Raw genomic sequence first — 22,395 nt, forward strand, 5'->3', positions numbered from 1 at the left:
TGTATATGACTTTGTTCTTTCAGACAAATACAATCAGAGTTACACTATATTGCCAAAAGGGACGGCTGCCTTTACGTGCACATGAACTTCCCATGATCCCATTCTTTGCCCACCCTTTGCAGCTATAACAGCCTCAACTCTGGAAAGGTTTAGGAGTGTGAATTTTTGACCATTCTTCTAGAAGCGCACTTGTGAGGTCAGGCAGTGATGTTGGCGAGAAGGCCTGGCTCACATTCTCCGCTCTAATTCATCTCAAAGGTGTTCTATCGGGTTGAGGTCAGGACTGTGCAGGCCAGTCAAGTTCCTCCACACCAAACTCACTCATGTCTTTATGGACCTTACTTTCTGCACTGGTGTGCAGTCATGTTGGAACAGGAAGGGGCCATCCCCAAACTGTTCCCACAAAGTTGGGAGCGTGAAATTGTCCAAAATGTATGCTGAAGCATTAAGAGTTCCTTTCACTGGAACTAAGGGGCCAAGCCCAACCCCTGAAAAACAACCCCACACCATAATCCCCCTTCCACCAAACTTTACACTTGGCACAATGCAGTCAGGCAAGCACCGTTCTAGAGTTCAGTTTTGGCGTGCTTTACACCACTGCATCCGACGCTTTGCATTGCACTTGGTGATGCAAGGCTTGAATGCAGCTGCTTGGCCATGGAAACCCATTCCATGAAGCTCTCAATGCACTGTTCTTGAGCTAATCTGAAGACCACATGAAGTTTGTAGGTCTGTATCTATTGACTCTGCAGAAAGTTGGCGACTTCTGCGCACTGTGCAACTCAGTCTGCGCTGACCCGCTCTGTGATTTTATGTGGAGTTGCTGTTGTTCCCGATTGCTTCAACTTTGTTATAATACCACTAACAGTTAACCATGGAATATTTAGTAGTGAGGAAATTTCATGAATGGACTTATTGCACAGGTGGCAACCTATCACGGTACCACACTTGAACTCCTGAGAGCGACCCATTCTTTCACAAATGTTTGTAGAAGCAGTCTGCATGCCTAGGTGCTTGATTTGATACACCTGTGGCCATGGAAGTGATTGGAACACCTGAATTCAATGATTTGGAGGGGTGTCCCAATACTTTTGTCAATTTAGTGTATATTAAATAATGTCCTGTCTCTTCCAAGCTTTATAATGGCAGTAAATAGAGGATGAGATTTTGAAGCCCCAAAAGTACAAATATCCATCAATAACTGCTCCAGGGTTAAGGCCCCGATCAGACAGAACGGCACACCGCACTGCCTTTTTTTGGGTTGATTTTAGAAAAAAAAAGAGCAGTGCGCTGCGTCTTTTTATGTTGCTAGGCAACCACTGAATCAGCTGTCCTGTCAGTGTAGTGCGAGCTCTCTTTGGTTTGCTGTTAAATATTATTTACATATTATTGACTTGCGGTTTGTGAAGTCATACAGCTCCGGGTAACCCGCGACAGCCACAACAAGTTTGTCCTCCATCATTGCAGTGTCCAAGAAACTGTAAAGTTTCGTAAGCACAAAGGAAGGCCCGCCTCTCCATTCATTCGATTGGACAATGGAAAAAAACGTGAATGACATCGGGCGCTTTTCTGCAGTGTTTATTTTTTCCAACTTCATGCGCTCGGAGTGCTCCTGCAAAAACGCGAGGCGCAGCAGGCGGCTAAAACTTGAGGCGCCCGGGGTGCATAAACAGTGCACAAAACGCTCACTGCCAATAGAAAACAATTTAAAAAAGGCGCCTCGCACTGCAAAAAACGTGCTCTGTCTGATTTGGGCCTAATAAAGGCCTTCCGAAGTAAAGCGATACATTTGTCTAAGAAAAATATGGATATTTAAAACTTAAAGTAACTAGCTTCCGACAGACGGAAGAGTGTACTCTGACCTGGCTCATGACGTAATGATGAACGCGGAAACGCAGAGGAGAGAGCAAAACAAAACACCGGTCACGAATTAGGGGCCATTCACACCGTTTTTCTGTTCCAATGCTCTACTTTCCTATTGTTTTTCTATGTAAACGTGCTTGACGGACGTGCATGACCGTTACGCTCACGTCTCGCGTCTTTTGCAGTGCCTCGCACATGAGCGTGTTTTTAAGACTAAATGAATTTCAACTTTTACACGCAGCGCAGCTCATCAATGTCAGTTCCAAAACAGTGGACCAATCAGAAGAACTCGGAGGCGGGGCAAGCGTTGCAAGCTTCTGTTTACTGTAGCAAGTTGGCATGATAGCTGTTTTATTTGAAGGCAGCATGACAGAGGAGGCACTCATTATCTTATTTTCTTTTTTTCCATGTCAAAACTCGTATCTATCAATTCTGCTGTTTGCCTATTTCTATTTCGTTTTTAGACACATAGACGCGTTCTGTGTGAATGACCTCTCAGAAGTCTAAAATGATCATTTTTGGGTGAACTATAACTTAATGCTAAGCCAGATGATGCTGAGAATACATTAATTTCACAGGGAAGTACAGGAAAAACAAGGGATTGCAAATGGGATTAACTTTTGCTTCAATGCATTCTGTTGTAGGCATCTGTTAATATGAAATTCATACGAGTGAGTCCAGCTACCATTTTACTCTATTCCCACATGATTTTAAATGACCCTCAGAAAGATCTTACACATTGTCATCTGCCAATGCTTAAGTGCCCTACATCTCACGTTGTGTGTATTACAGCAAAAAACAAACTGACTTTGGACTATTAGTCTAGACTCATACAAAATTCATGAAGCAATGGAGTTGGTGGTTGGATATTGCAGTGAACTGTGTGATGCTGGTAATCATTGTACGCTTAAGATACCAAACCCTGGGTGAGTGATTTCAGAAGCTACTTAAGATGGATATATATGTAATATAAAATGTTAGGAGTGAAATAATTACAAATGTATGTTTAACATCATAAGCACATTGAAAGCCTTCTTAAAATACCTTAAAAGAAGTCTACATAGAAAATGCAAATACATTCTGCAGATTTTCACCCAAAATCCGCACTGAAAATAAGTCTGCTGATTGCATCTGGGCACATTGTTTTCATTTTGGCATAGTTTTAAGCTCTGGAAACTTGACCAGCGTTCTTGACTTGGTGCTAACTGATTAGCATAGTCTACAAAAGATTTCATTCAGATGTCACCGAGATATACAAAGTGTTAAATGAGATGTTTTTCTGTCAGAGAAATCTGTTCGGCGCTGCAAAGGGAATGTGGATGAAAATTTCAATGAATGTAAGAGTCTTTGACTTGTTATATTTATTGCCTATAAACTAATGCACATTAAAGATACAAAATGAGAAAGATTTTCCTGTTGTTTTAGTGTTTTTATAGGCTTAGAGTAGAAAAATAATAGGACCAGAGGGAGTAAATCCAATAGTATTATCACAATCCTGCAGTTTATAAAGGTTTATAAAATATACAGCTTCTCGGAATTATATAATATACAATATAAACATTGCACATATTCACTGTCACATATAAAACAGACTTAAAGGGCACTCTGTGTGTTTGCATATGTGTATATATTTCTGTGTGTGTGTGTGTGTGTGTGTGTTTTTAAAGGCACTGGACATGAGTGCTGGTTATTTCAGGGGCTGGACATTCTGCCTGCAGAATTCCAAAGAAATGCAACTGGACTTGATTTAAAATGTTAATACAACGTAAAATATGGGGCTCGGTGAACAGATGTACATGTGGCACAGTTTTAAGCACAACAACTGAATGTGTGTGCCTGTGGGAACATGACAGTGTCTGTTATGAAAGTGTCTCATGATATTGTCTTTGGTTCTTTTGCACTCAGCATTGAAGGGTCACTCTTTTAGTGATCAAACATTTTGCTGACGTTTATCCTCAAAGGCACATTTACAAAAATAGTTTGTAAGGGGGTGAGAGATCACCAGTTGCTGCCATGGCTGCTGATGGATTGACAAGTGCTGAAACGTTTCTTCACTATAAGGCTGATGTAAGCCTTCATGAGCTTTGCGATGTCCATCACCTGCAGAGACACACAAATAACCAGTGTTATTTTAATATCACTGATAAACTATTAAAGTTTTTATTATTATTCTGAATTAGTTGACCCATCCCTTACACCTTAACCCACCCTTAAAGGGATAGTTCACCCAAAAATGAAAATTATCCCATGATTTACTGACCCTCAAGCCATCCTAGGTGTATATGACGATCTTCTTTCAGATGAACACAATCAGAGATATATTTAAAAAATATCCTTAGTCCTCCAAGGTTTATAATGGTTGTGAATGGGGTGCTGCGTTTTGAAGCCAAAAAACAAAAACAAAAAACATGGCATCCATCCATAAAAAAAAAATAATCCATACGACTCCGGTGGAATAATAAAGGCCTTCTGAAGCGAAGCGATGCGTTTTTGTAAGGAAAATATCCATATTTAAAACTTTACAAATTCAAATGACTAGCTTCCAGCGGATTTGTCCTTTGACTTGACGCACAACGTAATGACGAACCCAGAGGCACAGAGGATAGAGCAAAACAAGTCTTAAAACGATCATTTTTAAAGAGAAATGTTGGAGGATGTCAATATAAGAGAAGAGGAACTTAAATTTGTTGCACAACCCTATTTGAACCGCGAGAGGCGTCTAAGCTTGCAATACTCCTACATCCTGCTTCATACATCGCGTCAGATGATTACTCATTTGGTGCAAGTCGACTTGCGCATTCTGTGTACGGTCATCCACCGGAAGCTAGTTATTTGAATTTATAAAGTTTTAAATATGGTTATTTTTACTTGGATGGATGCATTATTTTTGGCTTTAAAACACGGCCCCCCATTTACAACCATTATAAACCTGGGAAGACTAAGGATATTTTTAAATATATCTCCGATTGCGTTTGTCTGAAAGAGTGAGTAAATCATGGCATAATTTACATTTTTGGATGAACTATCCCTTTAAACCTACCCATACCACTAAACCTGTCTCTAACCTTATCTGTATCCCACCTCAATAGCAGCAAATGTGTTTTGTAATACAATATGAACACGATAAGTACATTGCATCAAATATCTGTATTCAAGTATTCAGTTTGGGAAACATTTACTCCACTGCATATCAATGCATTGTATATTACTTTTTCCTCAACTTCATTTCAGAAAAAAATACCATTCCATGTTATGTCAAAGTAAAGAACTCAAGACTCGCTTTGAGATGTGATAATGATATCAGATTCATTAAGAATCATCATGATTAATTTTTTCTCCAATGGAGCTGTTGAATTGGTTCAAAAACCACACTAAATGATTCATTCATGAATGGACTGATTCAATTGCTGCAATTCTCAAGCTAAGAACTAAAAACTAACTGATGAGTTAAATGTTTGAATCATTCAGTCTTGAGTTAACACAACTCAAGTTAACTCAAATGATTCAAATCACAAATTTGACCGATGAAGGGATAATTAAGTTACTATAAATGTTAGTGTTGCTTATTGTAGAAGCATGGAGAAAAGTCTGTACCATGTTAGTGTTGAAGAGCAGCTCTCGTCCCTCCACGCTGATCTTGTAGATGTTTGGCTGCGGTGCACCAAAGGACAGAATGACCTCGTAGAGAAACACTTCCAGAGGCCACGCCTCTCCACGCTTGTACACGCACACTCCCTTACGACTCACGCCCAACCACAGCTCTCCAGGATACACACCGTCTACACACTGATGCACAGAGAGATTTTATTCAGTGACCCTGCTGGCTGAGCATAAGTGAGTGTACTGGTTTGAACTACATAATGAAGACCTAAAATCCTTTTATTGAAGTGTGTATTCAGGTTTCAGGCCACGCCCCCTACATTGCAAAGCAAAGTCCTCATAATTCAAATGGCTAAATAAACATACTAAATGATTTATTAAAAATGCAGAATGTTTTTGTGACAGGTAGATTTAGGGTAAGGGACTAGAAAATGTTATTAGCTCAGTATAAAAACCATTATGCCTGTGGAATGTCCTCATAATGTGTGTGAGTTCTCACCTCCACATCAAAGAGGGTGGAGCCGTATCCCTGCCATTCCTTGATGAGACTCATGTATTTTTTCATGGCTTGCTCCTGTTCCATCCCCTGCAGTTTACGCCATTTTTCCACCAAACAACTTCTCAGCCCCGCCTTCTCATCTTGCAGCCATGCCTCTATGGCTGCAGGCTCCTCCCCTTGACGCTGTCGGCCCAGTGTCCCTCGGAAGCTCCGCCTCAGCGTGCCTTCCAGGAAACTACCTCTCTTTCTGTCTGTGGATGGTGTGGCAGATGCGAAGCACCGTGCCGACTGCTGTACTCGAGCACGCAGACGGGCCATGGGGAACACCTGCTCCAACTCAGGCAAGACGCTCTGCGTTGTGTAGTCTCCCAACAAATACTGTAACCGAAGAGCAGCTAGAAACTGCAAGGTCTCTTCTGGGGCAGGATACTGACCCCTAATGACAGCTTCATGAGCCTGAGTGAGAGAAAGCAAGAAATCACCCTAAAAAATCTGTTTTTGGCTTGACCGTCAATAGATTTATTATTAAAAATCTGTGTACATGCATGATTGAGTGTGTATTTGTGTGTGACCAACAGAATAAAGCAGAATGTGATGACACATGATCTTAAAGGGTTAGTTCACACAAAAATGAAAATTCTGTCATTAATTACTCACCCTCATGTCATTCCAAACCCGTAAGACTTTCGTTCATCTTCGGAACACAAATTAAAGGGATAGTTTAGCCCAAAAAGTAAAATTTGATGTTTATCTGCTTACCCCCAGCACATCCAAGATGTAGATGACTTTGTTTCTTCAGTAGAACACAAATGATGATTTTTAACTCCAACCGTCGCCGTCTGTCAGTCAAATAATGCAAGTCAGTGGGAACTTCTACTATAAGAGTAAATAAAACTTGCTTAGACAAGTCCAAATTAAACCCTGCGGCTCATGACGACACATTGATGTCCTAAGACACGAAACGAGCGGTTTGTGCGATAAACCGAACAGTATTTATATCATTTTTTAACTCTAATACACCACTATGTCCAACTGCGTTCATCACTCGATTCGTTTGGTCTGATCGCGCTCTGACAGCAGCAGTGATGTCTCGCGCATATACTTCAATGAGAGCGATACATCACTGCCGCTGTGAGACCAAACGAATCGAGTGATGAATGCAGTTGGACATAGTGGTGTATTAGAGTTAAAAAATGATATAAATACTGTTTGGTTTCTCGCACAAACCGATCGTTTCGTGTCTTAGGACATCAATGTGTCGTCACGAGCCGCAGGCTTTAATTTGGATTTGTCTAAGCAAGTTTTATTTACTCTTATAGTAGAAGTTCCCATCCACTGCTATTATTTGACTGACAGATGGCAACGGTTGGAGTTAAAAATCATCATTTGTGCTCTACTGAAGAAACAAAGTCACCTACATCTTGGATGCATTGGGGGTAAGCAGATAAACATCAAATTTTCATTTTTGGGTGAACTATCCCTTTTAAGATCTTTTTGATGAAATCTGAGATGTCTGTCCCTCCATTGACGACCACTATGACGCTTCAAAAAGTTCATAAAAAGATCGTAAAACTAATCCATGTGAATTGAGCGGTTTAGTCCAAATTTTTTGAAGAGACTTGATCGATTTTCATGATAAACAGATTTAATTTAGGCTTTTACTCGCATGTAAAGGTTGATCAGCGAACATAAGCAGAAGCATAACCGTACCTGAATAACGTACAAGAACAAACCTTTTCCGACCCGACACGAGAATGAACCTCATTGGTTACGCAGCATGTTGGAGCTTCCGGAAGAGGTTTGTTCTTGTGATTTATTCAGGTTCTGTTTATGTTCACTGATCAATGTTTACATGCGAGTAAAAGCCTAAATTAAATATGTTCATCATAACAAGCAAACCCCTCAATACATATGGATTAGTTTTCCGATCTCTTCTTCATGAACTTTTTGACGCGTCAAAGTGTCAGTTGCAAAAGCAGTCTATGAAAGGAAATCTGACAGAATTCTGTCATCAAAAAGATCTTCATTTGTGTTCTGAAGATGAACGAAAGACTTACGGGTTTGGAACAACATGAGGGTGAGTAAGTAATGACAGAAATTTCATTTTTGGGTGAACTAACCCTTTAAAAAATGTGGTGCTGTAGATGTGAGATTCTGAAAATAGTGAGACCATGCATTTGTGCATATAGACTAAAAAATAGACCATATATTGACTTTTTTTTTTTTGGTAATGACTACACAATGCTTTCAGCTGCCACAATAATGTAATTTTCTCTGCAATTATTTGTATATGTGATTAAATAATAAATATAAATGTATACAGATTTAAGTGATTGACAGCCCTATTATTTGTGTTTTTAGGCCAGATTTTAAACCAGACCTGCTCAAACATGAATGCAAACTCCACACTGTCAGTAGGAACGCTCTCGGGTTCTGAGAAACAGAAAAGCTTGAAATAAAATTTCCAGCCCTCTCCTTCCTGTCCTTTATTTGCCAACCTGAATGAGAAAAATAGAGAGAGAGATTTTACCAGCCTTAGACGGATTGTCGACCCACTCATTTTTTAGCCAATCAGAAAACACCCTCTGCCTCTAATGTATTTATGTTTGCTCAAATGTCTTTATAGGGCAGAGTTTTAAATCATTTTATAGCACCTTTAAATTATTTTACATCAGATTAAGTGTTCTATACTCATGGCTTTAATAGTATACATTGTGCATTAATTAAAAAGAAAGAATAATATAATTTATATATAATATATAAATATTTATATAATTTTAACATATGGTGATTTGAGGTGAGACTCACTTCTCAAACTTAGCGAGGACATCGGCCACCACAGTCCTGCTCTCTATGGCTCGGTCTGTGTTGTCATTATGTTCAAACAAAGCGAACATGTTCTTACAGTCCTCCATGGAGAGACCCTTCAGCAGCTTCTCAACCACCTAAAGACCATAAGACACACACACACACACACACACGGTTACTGTAAGTCTGAAGCTCATATGTATATGTGTGTGTGTGGATGTTTTTTTATGTGTTGTATACCTCTCCTGCAGTTGTGTGTGAGTTAATTGTGATTTTGCAGGACCCGCCACCATGGCAGTAAACTGTCGATGTCATTTCCTGTCTGCTCAGTATGGCCCTCAGCTCCTCCTGTGAAGGAACGTATTCGCGTCCACGCATGTGCCGCAAGGCGTCTTGGGAGAATGTAGCATACCGTTCCATCTCAGTGCCTGGGTACAGCTCTCGTGTCCTGAGTAGAAAACAACCTAATCAGTTGGTAACATGGATAAATCTCTTCATCTCCCTCTTATTGGTTACGTTCATAATGGCGTAATCAACCATGATTTTTCATAGGTATGCAAAATATATCAGAAACATATAGTTGTGAATTTCTTCGATTTTTAAATTTAAATGACCTTTGTTGTCACCTGATGCTCACCTTTGAAGATAATCTTTAAAAAAAAGAATAATTTAATAAAACATTAAAAGTAATCTTTTGCGAATCTCAACATGAATATCTAATTTTTCATAATGTTTTTCATGTTCAATGTTGTTATTCCTCAGTTCACTTCTATATTTAAAATAATTGATTTTAGTTTGTGTTTTATTTTTCATTTATTAAGACAAAACAATATAGAATTTTCATAAACTATTTATTGGTTATTGTCATATTGGCCCAAATTTTAATATTGGTCCTATTTTGGAGGTCCTTCTGACTCATTATTTGATCAGACTGCAAAACTTTTACACAAATTATGATTTAAAAAAGCAAAATAACAGTATTTATTTCCAAGATGATAATTAGACACCATTCACCAAATTAAACATGCAATGTAACAAGGTCATGTGACAATGTTGTGTACTTTTGTTTGATTTCAGATTTATTGTTTCTGTTTCACATACTAAATCACATAATAAATAGTAAATACATTTCCGTTCAAAAGTTTGTGGTCAGGAAGATTTTTTTTATATTTTTGTAAGTCTCTTATGCTCACCAAAGCTACATTTATTTGATTGAAGTAAAAACAGTAATACTGTGAAATATTATTGCAATTTAAAATGTAATTTATTCCTGTGATGGCAACGTTGAGTCGCAGTGTCACATGATCCTTCAGAAATCATTCTAATATGCTGATTTGATTATTATCAATATTGAAAACAGTTGTGCTGCTTTATATTTTTTATTTCTACCATGATACTTTTTTTTTTGGATTCTTTAATGAATTGAAAGTTCTTAATGGATTTTACTGTCACTTTTGATCAATTTAATACATCCTTGCTGAATAAAAAAAATCTTACTGACTACTGAATGGTAGTGTACTCTACTGTGCAGTATGCAGTAAGCAAGTATTGATCTTATATTATTATCTTATTTATCTCTTTTATAACCCTATGGAATTCTGACAGGACAAAATAGTCAAAATACAAACACACATGCTCACTGACCTCTTCAAGTGAAATTTCAGGTATTTGAGAATACTTCTGGAGGCGGGGCTAAATGTGCAGCACATGCAGGCTATGACTCGCCAGCCACTGATGTGGGCGGGGCCAGCAGGTTTCGGGTGGTGTGCTGTCTGTTTGATGAGCTGGCAGAAGAGCTCATCTCTCAGGGGTCGTAGGTCATGAGCCGTCTGCAGAAGCCCCTGGATGTGAGGGATGGGACTGTCTTCGGCCTCTAGCTGATGAAGAACATTGAAGAGCTTAAGGGCCTCAGCCTGGAGCGTTCCGTAATTTCTCCCCTTGTCAGCTAAAAACATGAATATACAGAGTGATTATTACCATTAGGGTGTATTAGAACATATTTGTCAAGTCACTTTTAAAATTCAGATTGCTTCTATGCAGCTTTATATTAATGAACAGAAAAATAACAGTGTAGATGTTGCAAAGTTGATTAATTATGAAACAACCTCAATTGTCAATGTTGATTCAATTCAGTTTAATAACAAAGTGAATGTTCATTAGTTATGAATAAAACTCAGTTTAACAATAAAGTAGCTCTACAAATGATAATAGTGCCATTATTCAGCTCAAGTCAGTTCGATGTTGATTCAATTCAGCTTAATAAGTGTTTGAGTTGCAGAGTACATCAATAATGAAACAAATTTGATTCAGCTATAAAGTGGCTCTACAGAAGACAATTATCATTATCCAGCTCAAGTTTTGATTTCATTCTATAGTTTCAGTGCAGTCAAATTGATAATAATACTAAATATTATGTGTATTCTAAATGTGTGTGTGTGTGTTTCACTCACAGCTGAGCTGTGCATCTCCATAGGGTAAAGGCAGGAGGGCTGTATGTAGAGGGTGGTGTGTGTAACGCAGTATTGGGTTCCTCTTATAGATCTGCTCCACCACCTCTGAATTAAGACAGTTCTCCTGAAAACAAACAATCACAACAGCATTTCAGTAAAATTGTGTTAAAAAAACATAAATGCATATGCAATTGTGTGCGTGTTACCTTGATGTCCTGTATAAGTTGCTGTGTATGTGTATCGATGAGTGGTTTGCCGTCAATGACGGTTTGTACAGCGCTGGCCCATCGACTAGCCTCTGTCTGCAGCTTAGAGTACAGCCTGTATGAATGCTTACGACCAAATACGCTCACGTTCCAGTAGCCTATAGGCACACAAATATAGTATAGAGTCTGAGAAAGATGTAAATGTTTTTTGGTATACTCTACTGTTTATGTGTATGTATGTGTGTGCTTACCGGTCTCTCTGAAGACTCTCTCATCGGGAACGATCACGGAGCAGAGGCTGTTAAGCACTAAAGAGCCCAGTTTAAGAGCGTTTCTCTCTGAGCTTTTATAATAATCCACAGAATTGTGAGTCAGCACAAACCAGCGCTTCTTCAGCTTAAGATTCCCCCGACTGCTGCCCCGAATCTCTTTATACAACCAACCTGGAAACCAAACCAGAGAGAGAAACAGAAGGGAGAGATTTGACATATTTTCACATTTTAAATTCAGTTTGTAGATGAAGGCATCCTAACGTGGTGGTGTTGATTTGAAAGTCAACATTAAAACATGTAATTGTGGTCTAAGCCATCTTTTCTCTTCATTCTTTATTTGTCTAAACACTAAATTAACCATCAAGTATGTAATATATATTACATATAATTAATCCAAAAAGAGGACAATATGTTCAATATCAAATCAATCATTCCGTGTGTCAACTCAACCATAGGTCCCCAGCTCAATTTTTTAATTCTGTTAATATTTTAGTTAATCATTAGTAATGAAAGTCAAAATATACCACATTCCAAATTATTAAATTAAATATGCAAGTGACATATCAGTAAGATTTCAGTAGAATAAACATTCAGATTTTAGTTTTTCTAAGAAAATGTATGTTTGTTTATTTATCCATGTCTTTTTAGATAACTGGTATCAATCTCAGACAAAATAATTTGTCAGATCTATGGAAACCCTACTTAGAGGTTGTTCCACATTATTAAGCAAGTCACAGTTCTCATGCCATATGGAGAGGAAGAAAGATCTTTTTGAAGATGAAAAGCATGAAATGGTCCAATGTTGTGCAAAAGGCATGAAAACAACTAATATTGTGTGAAACTGAATGGAGATCATCGAATTATCATAAGATTTGTGAGTGATTTAGAGCACAGCAGAACTCGGTTAGATAAAGGCTTAATAATGAAAGTTCCTGTCAAAAAAATTAATTGTATTAAAAGGGCAGCTATAAAAAAAAAGCCAGTGTTGAGCAGCAAACAGGTATTTGAAGCTGCTGGTGTCTCTGGAGTCTCAAGATGCTCGCCACGCAGGCTGGCAGTTGTGCGTAAAGATGCATTTCAGCCACTCCAAACCAAACCTCACAAAGAGAAACATTTACAGTGGGTTTAGAAATACATTTTCAAACAGTTTTATTGCTGTGGTGTTTTTTTTGCAGCATGGGATAGTGCATTGTATTTCAGAAGGCACTATCCTCCTTTTTATATCATAGCTGAAAATGGCCAGTTATGAACTTCACATATCTTGCAAAAGTCATTTTAATACCCTCAGAGACACTAAAGGGACCTTCCATCTCACTTCCCAATATTCCAGCCCATATCATCACCCACCAGCTCCTTGCTGACATCGCAGTCTTGTTGGAACGTGGTGGCCATTCACAAACCATCCATAAATCCATCCGTTTAGACCATCCATTGTAGTACGGCATTAGTCAGTGAATAAAACTATTTAAAAAATGAGTTTTCATGTATTTCTACACCCACTGTAAATGTTTCTCTTTGTGAGGTTTGGTTAGTGGTGTCTAAAATGCATCTTTACACACAACTGCCAGCCTGCGTGGCGAGCATCTTGAGACTCCAGAGACACCAGCAGCTTCAATTACCTGTTTGCTGCTCAACACTAGCTTTTTTTATAGCTGCCCTTTTAATACAAGTCATTTTTTTGACAGGAACTTAATCTTTATCTGACCGCGTTCTGCTGTGCTCTAAGTCACTCACAAATCGTATGATAATTTGATAATCTCCATTCAGTTTTTAAAAAATATTAGTTGTTTTCATGCCTTTTGCACAACATTGCACCATTTAATGCTTTTCATCTTCAGAAAGATCTTTCTTCCTCCCCATATTGCATGAGAATTGTGACTTGCTTAATAATGTGGAACAACATCTAAGTAGGGTTTCCATAGACAAATTATTTTGTCTGAGATCGATACCAGTTATCTAAAAAGACATGGATAAATAAACAAACAAACATTATCTTAGAAAAACTAAAATCTAAATGTTTATTCTACTGAAATCTTACTGACATGTCACTTGCATAATAATTTGGAACGCAGTGTATTAAATGCCACAGTAATCCACTATTTTGTAAAATTCTTAAATGTAAAATTTAAAGGGCATTTAAAATGAAGATACCCCCCCAAAAAGGTTTTGTTAAGAACCAAAATCTAAAAGAATATTATAGGTGCAATAGGTGATTCTCTACAGAAACATCTGTTTGTTATACTGGTTAAGTGTTTCCTCATATCCTGATAGCAATCACTATGTTTAACAGTATTTTTATAAATATATATTGTCTGTGGAAGGCGTAGGACAATAAAATGTAAATCCAATCATTATATTTGTTCCGAATGAAATAATACGATGTCCTATCTGCCTGTCAACATATGTTTTTACATACCCTCGCGCACCCTGTTCGCGCAAACATCATACGTCATCAGCGCATTTCATGCTATGCAGAGTTTATACAGACAGATGTCAGTGATGGAGCACCGCAAACAAACAGCAGCCACCTTTTACAGTTCCTACCGAATTAAAACAACAAGCCTATGTTGCGTTCATGCCATAACTACTTTAAGAGATGGCAACTAACCAGAGCTGTTCAGTCAAACTCGGAATTATGCGTATCCATGTCAACAGTATCAACACCGGAATGAATCTGCAGCAGTCAAGTACAAGCTCTCTAAGTTGTTTACATTCATTACTATTGTAATATCATGTGTTTTGAAACATGAGGTAGTTTAAAGTTGTCTCTTTTGACACTCTGCCGAGAGCAGCTACGTGTGTGTGTGTGCATTCCAGTGTTTTGGAGGAGGAGTGGCTTTGGACGGCGATTTGCAGGGAGGGTGGGATCGTATGCTTTTAATGCTAGCAGGCTAATGTTAGCATTTCCCAGATCACCTACTGGACCTTTAAGATATCTGAGTTACAGGCATGCAAACTTTAGGGGGAAAAAACACAAAAATGCTTAACATTTTTAACATCCAGCTTTGCTCTGATTCTGTGACTGACTAGGAAGAGTGATGAAACATCCTCATACAGTGAGAAAAAACTAACGAAAAGTATTAAACGTAAAAATAATCTTCAGACAATCCATTAACAGCTGAACAAGGCTTTTGATTTGTGCAAATAGGTGACCTCTCACCCCTGATGATGAACTCCTGCCCTTGCACACGTGTGTCTCCTTTCGTGCGTTGGAGCAATGTAATCCAGTGATGCATTTCTTCTGCTGATTCAGCCATGCAATGTAGCACACGATGGGCTGTAATTATAACGAAGGCATTTGGCCTGGATAAAGAGAAAAAATGCAAAAACATTTAAAATATTTTATTGTCTACATGACAACACAACTGTATGGTTTTTCTCAGATATAAAATAAAATGGTTATTGTGAAATTAGATTTAAACATTTACATTCATTTTGCAGATGCCTTTATCCAAAGCAACTTACAAATGAGGAACATCACAAGCAAATTGTGATAGAGGCAACATAATCATAGTTCACAAGTTCGGTAAAAAAAAAAAAAAAAAAAAAATGAGAATAAGACTAAATATAAATATAAATAATTACAAAATGTTGCAACTGAGAAAGTCACAATTATAAAGCAAAATATAATAAGCAAAATTGCAATTATAAGAATAAAAAATTGTACATAATATATATAATATAATAATATAAGATATATTATATATAATGTAAAATAATACTAATCATTTAAAAAAAGGGTGCAGTTCACTAATCCACCAAACTGCCTTTTAAAGTTTTTGTTTCAAAAGCAACAAGACAAAGATAACAGAGTGTGGGTTTACCTTTCTGGGTTGTCAGAGGCACACACAGAATCAATCATTCCCACATCCAATGTGCCCTATGAAAAATACAAACATCATTTCTAAATATCTTATGAATTGTCTGCAAAAGTGTGTTTGTGTGTGGTCCTGGTAAAGCCTACGTTGTGTGGACCAAATGTCTCCACAAAGATATTAATACCAGTAATTTTAGACCTTGTGGGGACATTTTTGGTCCCCATATGGAAAACAGCTTATAAATCATACTAAATGTAAAATGTAAATGTAAAAATGCAGAATGATTTCTGTGAGGGTTGTGTTTAGGGGCAGGGCTAGAGTTAATGGATAGAATATACAGTTTGAACAGAAAAAAAAAAAATCATTATGTCTATGGAAAGTCCCCATAAAATGTGTGTGTGTATGTGTGTGTGTAATACTTACCACAGCATTCTGAGGATTTGCTTGTTCATCATGCATCTCTCGAATTTCCTGTTCTGTCGACATGTGCACCTGACTTAACACGCTAAACCAATGACTGCACACAACACAGAGACTAATTAAAAACCTCAATTCAATGGTTTTACAAATTTACTAAGTAGGCTTGAAGCATACAGGTTTAAACAACACAAAACATAAACACACTTACCTGGAATCTTCAGCATTTTCTGCAACAAGGTGGTATGTTCTTCCTGGCATGACAATGTCAATCCCATTCTCCTTCCCTGTTACATCAATAATCTCTCTAATAGAAAAACACAAAAAGAACAAGTCAAGTCACCTTCATTAATATAGAGCTTTATACATTACTGATTGTTTCAAAGGAGTGATAAATAGGAAAATAATGATTAGTGATGCAAAGAGAATTAAATTCTGCTGTAAAGCAGCTCTAAATAGACAACAGTGTCATTCATAATTCAGCTGAAGCCACTTCAGTGTAGATTAAGTTGAGTTCAGTTCAGTGAAAAGTTCAAAGAGAAATATAAATAACCAAATACATCTTTTTGCTGCTTTATGTACTGCTTTAAAAGAAAAATGTATGGGGAAAAAAAATATTTTCTTAGAATCAATAGGCCTTTAGGCTGAAAAAAGAAAGTATTTTTATAAACAAGACAACAGAGCATGACCGTAGCTCTCAGATCTAGTGTCACACTGATTGTGACTGAACCTGAAACCTTTGTTTACTGTACTTCCTGAGGTCTTACTTGGCTTCGTGCATGTCCAGCATGCCTTTCATCCGCTCCTCTGTGTCATTCTCGTAGTAGATGAGTTTGCTCTGTCGCAGAACAAACCAGCGGCGTCTCCAGTTGCGACGGGAGAGTGTGGAGGAGCCTCCGCCCTTCTTCAGCAGCCAGCCCTGTTTGAGCGCCTCTTGTCTGCTCCTAAACCACAGAAATGTTTCATCCTTGAGCACACACCAGCGACGCTTCCAAGAGTTCAACAGGCCACCTGCAACACACATTCAGGCACATCCAAGCTTTTCGTAAATGAAATCAGTTTCAGCATGCAAATGATTTCAACAAAGACAAAGTGCAATTAAAGTGTTTTTTCACCCAAAAATGAAAATTCTGTCATTAATTACTCACCCTCATGTCGTTCCAAACCTGTAAGACCTTTGTTCATCCTTCAGCAATTTAATCACCACTTTCAAGGCCCAGAAAGGTACTTAAGACATCCTTAAAATAGTCAGTGTGACTACAGTGTTTCAAACGTATTTTTATGAAGCAACGAGAATACATTTTGTGCACAAAAACAAAACAAAAATAACGATTTTAATCAACAATCTCTTCTCTTCTGTGTCGGTCTCCTACGCAGTTGACGCAGTAGGTGCTTCCATGTTCTATGTCAGAACGGCAACTCATTATTGGCCGGCTGACTGACATGGAAGAGAAGAGATTGTTGATTAAATTTTTTTTTTCTTTTTTTTTTTTTTCGCATTCATGTATTCTCGTCACTTCATAAAATTAAGGTTGAACCACTGTAGTCATATGGACTATTTTAACGATGTCTTTAGTACCTTTCTGGGCATTGAAAGTGGTGATTAAATTGCGAGTCAGAATGCTTTCGGATTTCATCAAAAATACCTTAATTTGTGTTCCGAAAATGATTGACGGCCTTACGGGTTTGGAACGACATGAGGGTGAGTAATTAATGACAGAATTTTCATGTTTGGGTGTTAAATATGCAAATATTAAAAGTGATAAAATCTGTCTCTTCTAAGCAAATCAATTATTTGTCCTAATCAGATATGGCTGCCACAAACAGTTGGTTTATATATCTAATGAGTTGTACTGTGTAGCCCTGCCCACTGAAATATGATTGGTCAAAATCCTGCTCTACAAACAATAAACAATTTAAGAGTAAATTTGATCTTAAAAAAAAAAAAAAAAAAAAAGTATAAAGGTTTTTTTTTTGTTTTTGTTTTTGTTTTTGCACACCTATAGCTGAAATAAGGTAAAAAACTTAAAACTTAACTTCAGGAATAGTTTGTAAAAGAAGACCAAGTGATATGAACTTTATTAAACTGTCTTGCAAGCACATAATTAAACAAACATAATAAAGGAGAGGTGTTGAGGGAGAAGTGGACAAAACTTTATTTACCTTTAATATAAAGGAAGCTGTGGAAGTAGGGGAGAGTGACACAACTATAGACAGAATCCCGCCGGTAAGATGATTCATCGTCAGTGTCAAACCTTTCAAAGTCATCTTCACTGTCCTCAAACTGATGGAAAGAAACAGGGACACACAATCAGCAATTACACAAGCATGAACACATGCTTTTAAAGTCATGAAATGGCATTCACAACTCTTTTTGCTTCAGTAATGTGATGTACGCTACCATTTAGAAGTTTGGAAATTCTTTATATATTTATTTGATGAAAACAGTAATATTTTAAAATATTATTATAATTTAAAATAACTGTTTTCTATTTATTTTAAAATGTAATTTATTCCTGTGATGCAAAGCTGAATTTTCAGCATCATTACTCCAGTCTTCAGTGTCACATGATCCTTCAGAAATCATTCTAATATGCTGATTTTGGTTTGGATTCTTTGATAAACTGAAAGTTTGAAGTAAAAATTCATTCATTTGAAGTATAAATCTTTTGTAACATTGTAAATGTCTTTACTGACACTTTTGTTTGATAAGTTGAGTCCTTGCTAAATAATTTTTTTTTTTTTATTCATTTCTTTACAAATGACATCAGAGCACCTTGAACATGCAAATGTGTTGTTAAAATACAAAAATGGAATCGCTGCTCTACAAAAAACCTGAATCTTTTAATGAATCTGTCTCATCAACCATGCAGAATATGTGTGAAAAACTTACTGAAGATTGTGGCCCGTCTGAGCTGAAGCGGTACGCCCCTGAGCTGACACTGGTGCTGGTTGCCATGGAGCTGCGGTGGTCATGTGACCAGTAGTCATTGTGAGGTGGGAGGCTGGGAGGTCGCATGATGATGCCTCCATCATAATCATCTGCATCGTAATCTGAATCTTCATCGGGAGGGATTAGCTCCGCCTCTTCTTCCTGAACAGCGTGAGAGTAGGTGGAGCCACTGCTTGAGGGTGGAGCATTAAAGGCTGAGGGTATGATGATGGGCAGGATTGGGGGCAGGGGCATACGGTCGTTTGCATAAGGATCCTCCTCGGAGGAATCGTCGCTGGTGCGGATTCCACTGGTGCGCTGGCCATCGGAGTGGCCGTGCTCACTGGGATTAGGTGAGTCTTTAAACCCGTCATCCACTCCCAGACCTTCATCCACTTCATCTTCCTCACCTCTGGCTACCCCCCGCTGTGAGCCACCAGATCCCCCCAGCGAGCTCTCGATGTTACGCACGCACTCGTCGATCTCATCGAAGTTGAGCGAGGTGAGGAACTGCTGCGCAGCCTTGCAGGCCTCTTCTTCCAGCCTGCGCAGCTCCTGATCACGCAGCCACTGCAGACGATGCAATGACTGCGTAGTTAGACTCTGCTCCTGAGCTTCTTTCTGTCGCCGCAGGCCTTCAATCTCACGCTCCAAACGCAAGATCTCCTCCACCTGTGATGCCTGGTTTGTTTCTGCTTCGAACACTTCGTCAAACACCTGCTCTGCCAGTGATTTCTCTGTTACAGGGCTCTCAGGAGGGCCATTCTCGAGTGGACTACTCTCTGGTACAATACTGTCTGGTGCGGTACTTTCAGGTAATACGTTTTGAATCAGCTCATTTTTCATTTGTTCTTCTAATCTTCGAGCCTCCTCCGCCTGCATAGAAAAGAAGACTGTGTTACCCAACATGCAACAAACACAAGTGTCACTTGAGCTGGTTTTGTTATGAATGCTGCATTTAAAAAAAGATAGAAAAGAAACAGATGTACACCTTATGTCTACTCTTGAATTGTATACACTCATATAATTACATACATACATATATATTAGGGGTTGCACAAACTAGTCTACAAATATTTCTTATCCTTTTGCGCCCTCTATAGGCCATGATCAATAACTCAGTCAGTCACAGATCATGGCCTATAGAGGGCGCAACAAGATAAGAAATATTTGAAATCCAAATGACAAGTAAATGCATACTACAAGAATGCTCCACAAGTTATGTTTGATTATACCATCTGGATGCTCAACATCAATAGGGTGATCAGGTTAAGCAACTTATTGTACATGTAATCATAATCAACAAATAAACCCTTTTTATCCTATATGTTCTATATTTATAACCACTTGAGAAATGTATAAACATATTTACACCTTTCCCATCTCATGATTTTCCTTTTATAGGCTTTGGCCTAAGTATTAATTCTCTCTTTTGAACTCTTTTTGTATTATTGTTTCAGAGTTGCATACTATGGTTAACTAAAATCACATAGGTAGCATGTTTGGTATCGATGGACTCCAACTTTCGTTTCCTAATTGGTAATTTATGTTACATGCTGCTAACTATGTGACACAATAATATTATAAGAATCTAGAAGGTTCTTCTCTCAAACTTCGAATGTCTTATGCTAATATCTTGCTAGAGAACAAAGACACGTAAAAAAGTTCCCTCTAAAGGAACAACCCCTTATTGGCTAAGACACCTCAAGAGGGTGTGGCATCTTCACACTTTAAAGGTGCCCTAGAATCAAAAATTGAATTTACCTTGGCATAGTTGAATAACAAGAGTTCAGTACATGGAAAAGACATACATTGACTTTCAAACTCCATTGTTTCCTCCTCCTTATGTAAATCTCATTTGTTTAAAAGACCTCCGAAGAACAGGCGAATCTCAAAATAACACTGACTGTTACATAACAGTCGGGATCATTAATATGTACAACCCCAATATTTGCATATATATGCCAGCCCATTTTCAAGGCATTAGACAAGGGCAGCCAGTATTAACATCTGGATGTGCACACCTGAATCATCAGACTAGGTAAGCAAGCAAGGACAATAGCAAAAAATGGCAGATGGAGCAATAATAACTGACATGATCCATGATTACATGATATTTTTAATGATTTTTTAATTTGTAAATTGTCTTTCTAAATGTTTCGTTAGCATGTTGCTAATGTACTGTTAAATGTGGTTAAAGTTACCATTGTTTATTGCTGTATTCACGGAGACAAGAGAGCCGTCGCTATTTTCATTTTTAAACACTTGCAGTCTGTATAATTCATAAACACAACTTCATTCTTTATAAATCTCTCCAACAGTGTAGCATTAGCCCATTAGCCACGGAGCAAAGCTTCAAACTCATTCAGAATCAAATGTAAACATCCAAATAAAATACTATACTCACATGATCCAAAGCATGCATGCAGCATGTATGATGAACATTTTGTAAAGATCCATTTGAGGGTTATATTAGCTGTGTGAACTTTGTTTTATAGTCGAGAGCTCGGGGGCAGGGAGCACGAGATTTAAAGGGGCCGCAGCCTGAATTGGTGCATAGTTAATGATGCCCCAAAATAGGCAGTTAAAAAAATTAATTAAAAAAAATCTATGGGGTATTTTGAGCTGAAACTTCACAGACACATTCAGGGGACACCTTAGACTTATATTACATCTTGTGAAAGAACATTCTAGGGCACCTTTAAAATCACTGATCACAAGATCACAGGGTTCTTTTACTGAAAAACACTGTTGTGAAGATTATGCTGAGCTAGAAGACTTCTAAAGACCCCCAAGCTTGTGCCAGGCTTCGGCTTTGTCTTTCCATTCACCAAAGATCCTCTGAATCCAACTGGTTCTCTCTCATCAAGACAACATCAGCAAAGATCAACGGGAGCCTTCACAAATTGCATCAGGACAGTTCAATTCAAATGGGCAAGACATGCAAGAATCAAACTTAGTCTCGTTATTTGATACATTAAGCATCCTTACCCCCACCCCCACTTTTTTTTTTTAAAAGAAGGGCGTGTTAGAACTAAACTGATGGTTTGCTCAAGGCTGTTGATCTGCTGAATTTCAAACAATGCTATAACTTCTTGCTTTCCTGTATTCTGCTTAAGCTCTCTCTTTCCCTTTGTAAACTGTATGCATGTATGTGTGTGAATGTTAGAGTAGTTTAAGTGTTTAGTCTAGTTAATAAAGTCTTGTTCATGTCACAAGTAAAGTTGTCCGTGTTTCATGCTCATATACTGGAGTCCCAAATCATGCAGATTTTGGCTACATGCTCTGAATAGTATTGTACAGTAAGAATGTTATTTCCCATAAACTGGAAATTAACATTTGTTAGAATTTATAAACAATTAACACTGAGTGTTCACTGGACAAACAGATTAATTGATTGTAATATTAATTTTACTACATTAAGTTAATTCTATTAACTGATCCAAATACTTATAATTGATTATAACTAGTTATAATTAATTATTCATATTTCTTTCGAGCTATTTTGCTACAGTTTGCACACATTCAGT

The 22,395-nt window shown here is 37.8% G+C and overlaps 1 protein-coding gene across 1 annotated transcript in view; it reads right to left on the reverse strand.

The window, feature by feature from the left end:
- Nucleotides 1–3,221: 3,221 nt before the first annotated feature.
- The window catches only part of myo10 (myosin X), a 58,299-nt gene continuing 39,125 nt past the window's right edge, over nt 3,222–22,395 (reverse strand). Inside the window, exons 25-41 of the mRNA XM_067363175.1 lie at nt 18,827–19,741; nt 18,097–18,217; nt 16,701–16,944; nt 16,145–16,240; nt 15,940–16,033; nt 15,523–15,578; nt 14,859–15,001; nt 11,678–11,869; nt 11,427–11,584; nt 11,221–11,344; nt 10,415–10,715; nt 9,011–9,218; nt 8,771–8,907; nt 8,343–8,460; nt 5,963–6,418; nt 5,458–5,649; nt 3,222–3,963 (exon numbers count right to left, since the gene is read on the reverse strand). Of these exons, the coding sequence (XP_067219276.1) occupies nt 3,862–3,963; nt 5,458–5,649; nt 5,963–6,418; nt 8,343–8,460; nt 8,771–8,907; nt 9,011–9,218; nt 10,415–10,715; nt 11,221–11,344; nt 11,427–11,584; nt 11,678–11,869; nt 14,859–15,001; nt 15,523–15,578; nt 15,940–16,033; nt 16,145–16,240; nt 16,701–16,944; nt 18,097–18,217; nt 18,827–19,741 (3,657 nt within the window). The 3' untranslated portion in view covers nt 3,222–3,861. The remainder of the gene's footprint in view (nt 3,964–5,457; nt 5,650–5,962; nt 6,419–8,342; nt 8,461–8,770; nt 8,908–9,010; nt 9,219–10,414; nt 10,716–11,220; nt 11,345–11,426; nt 11,585–11,677; nt 11,870–14,858; nt 15,002–15,522; nt 15,579–15,939; nt 16,034–16,144; nt 16,241–16,700; nt 16,945–18,096; nt 18,218–18,826; nt 19,742–22,395) is intronic.

This window comes from Chanodichthys erythropterus, chromosome 16, assembly GCF_024489055.1.
Source record: "Chanodichthys erythropterus isolate Z2021 chromosome 16, ASM2448905v1, whole genome shotgun sequence".
NCBI classification, from domain to species: Eukaryota; Metazoa; Chordata; class Actinopteri; order Cypriniformes; family Xenocyprididae; genus Chanodichthys; species Chanodichthys erythropterus.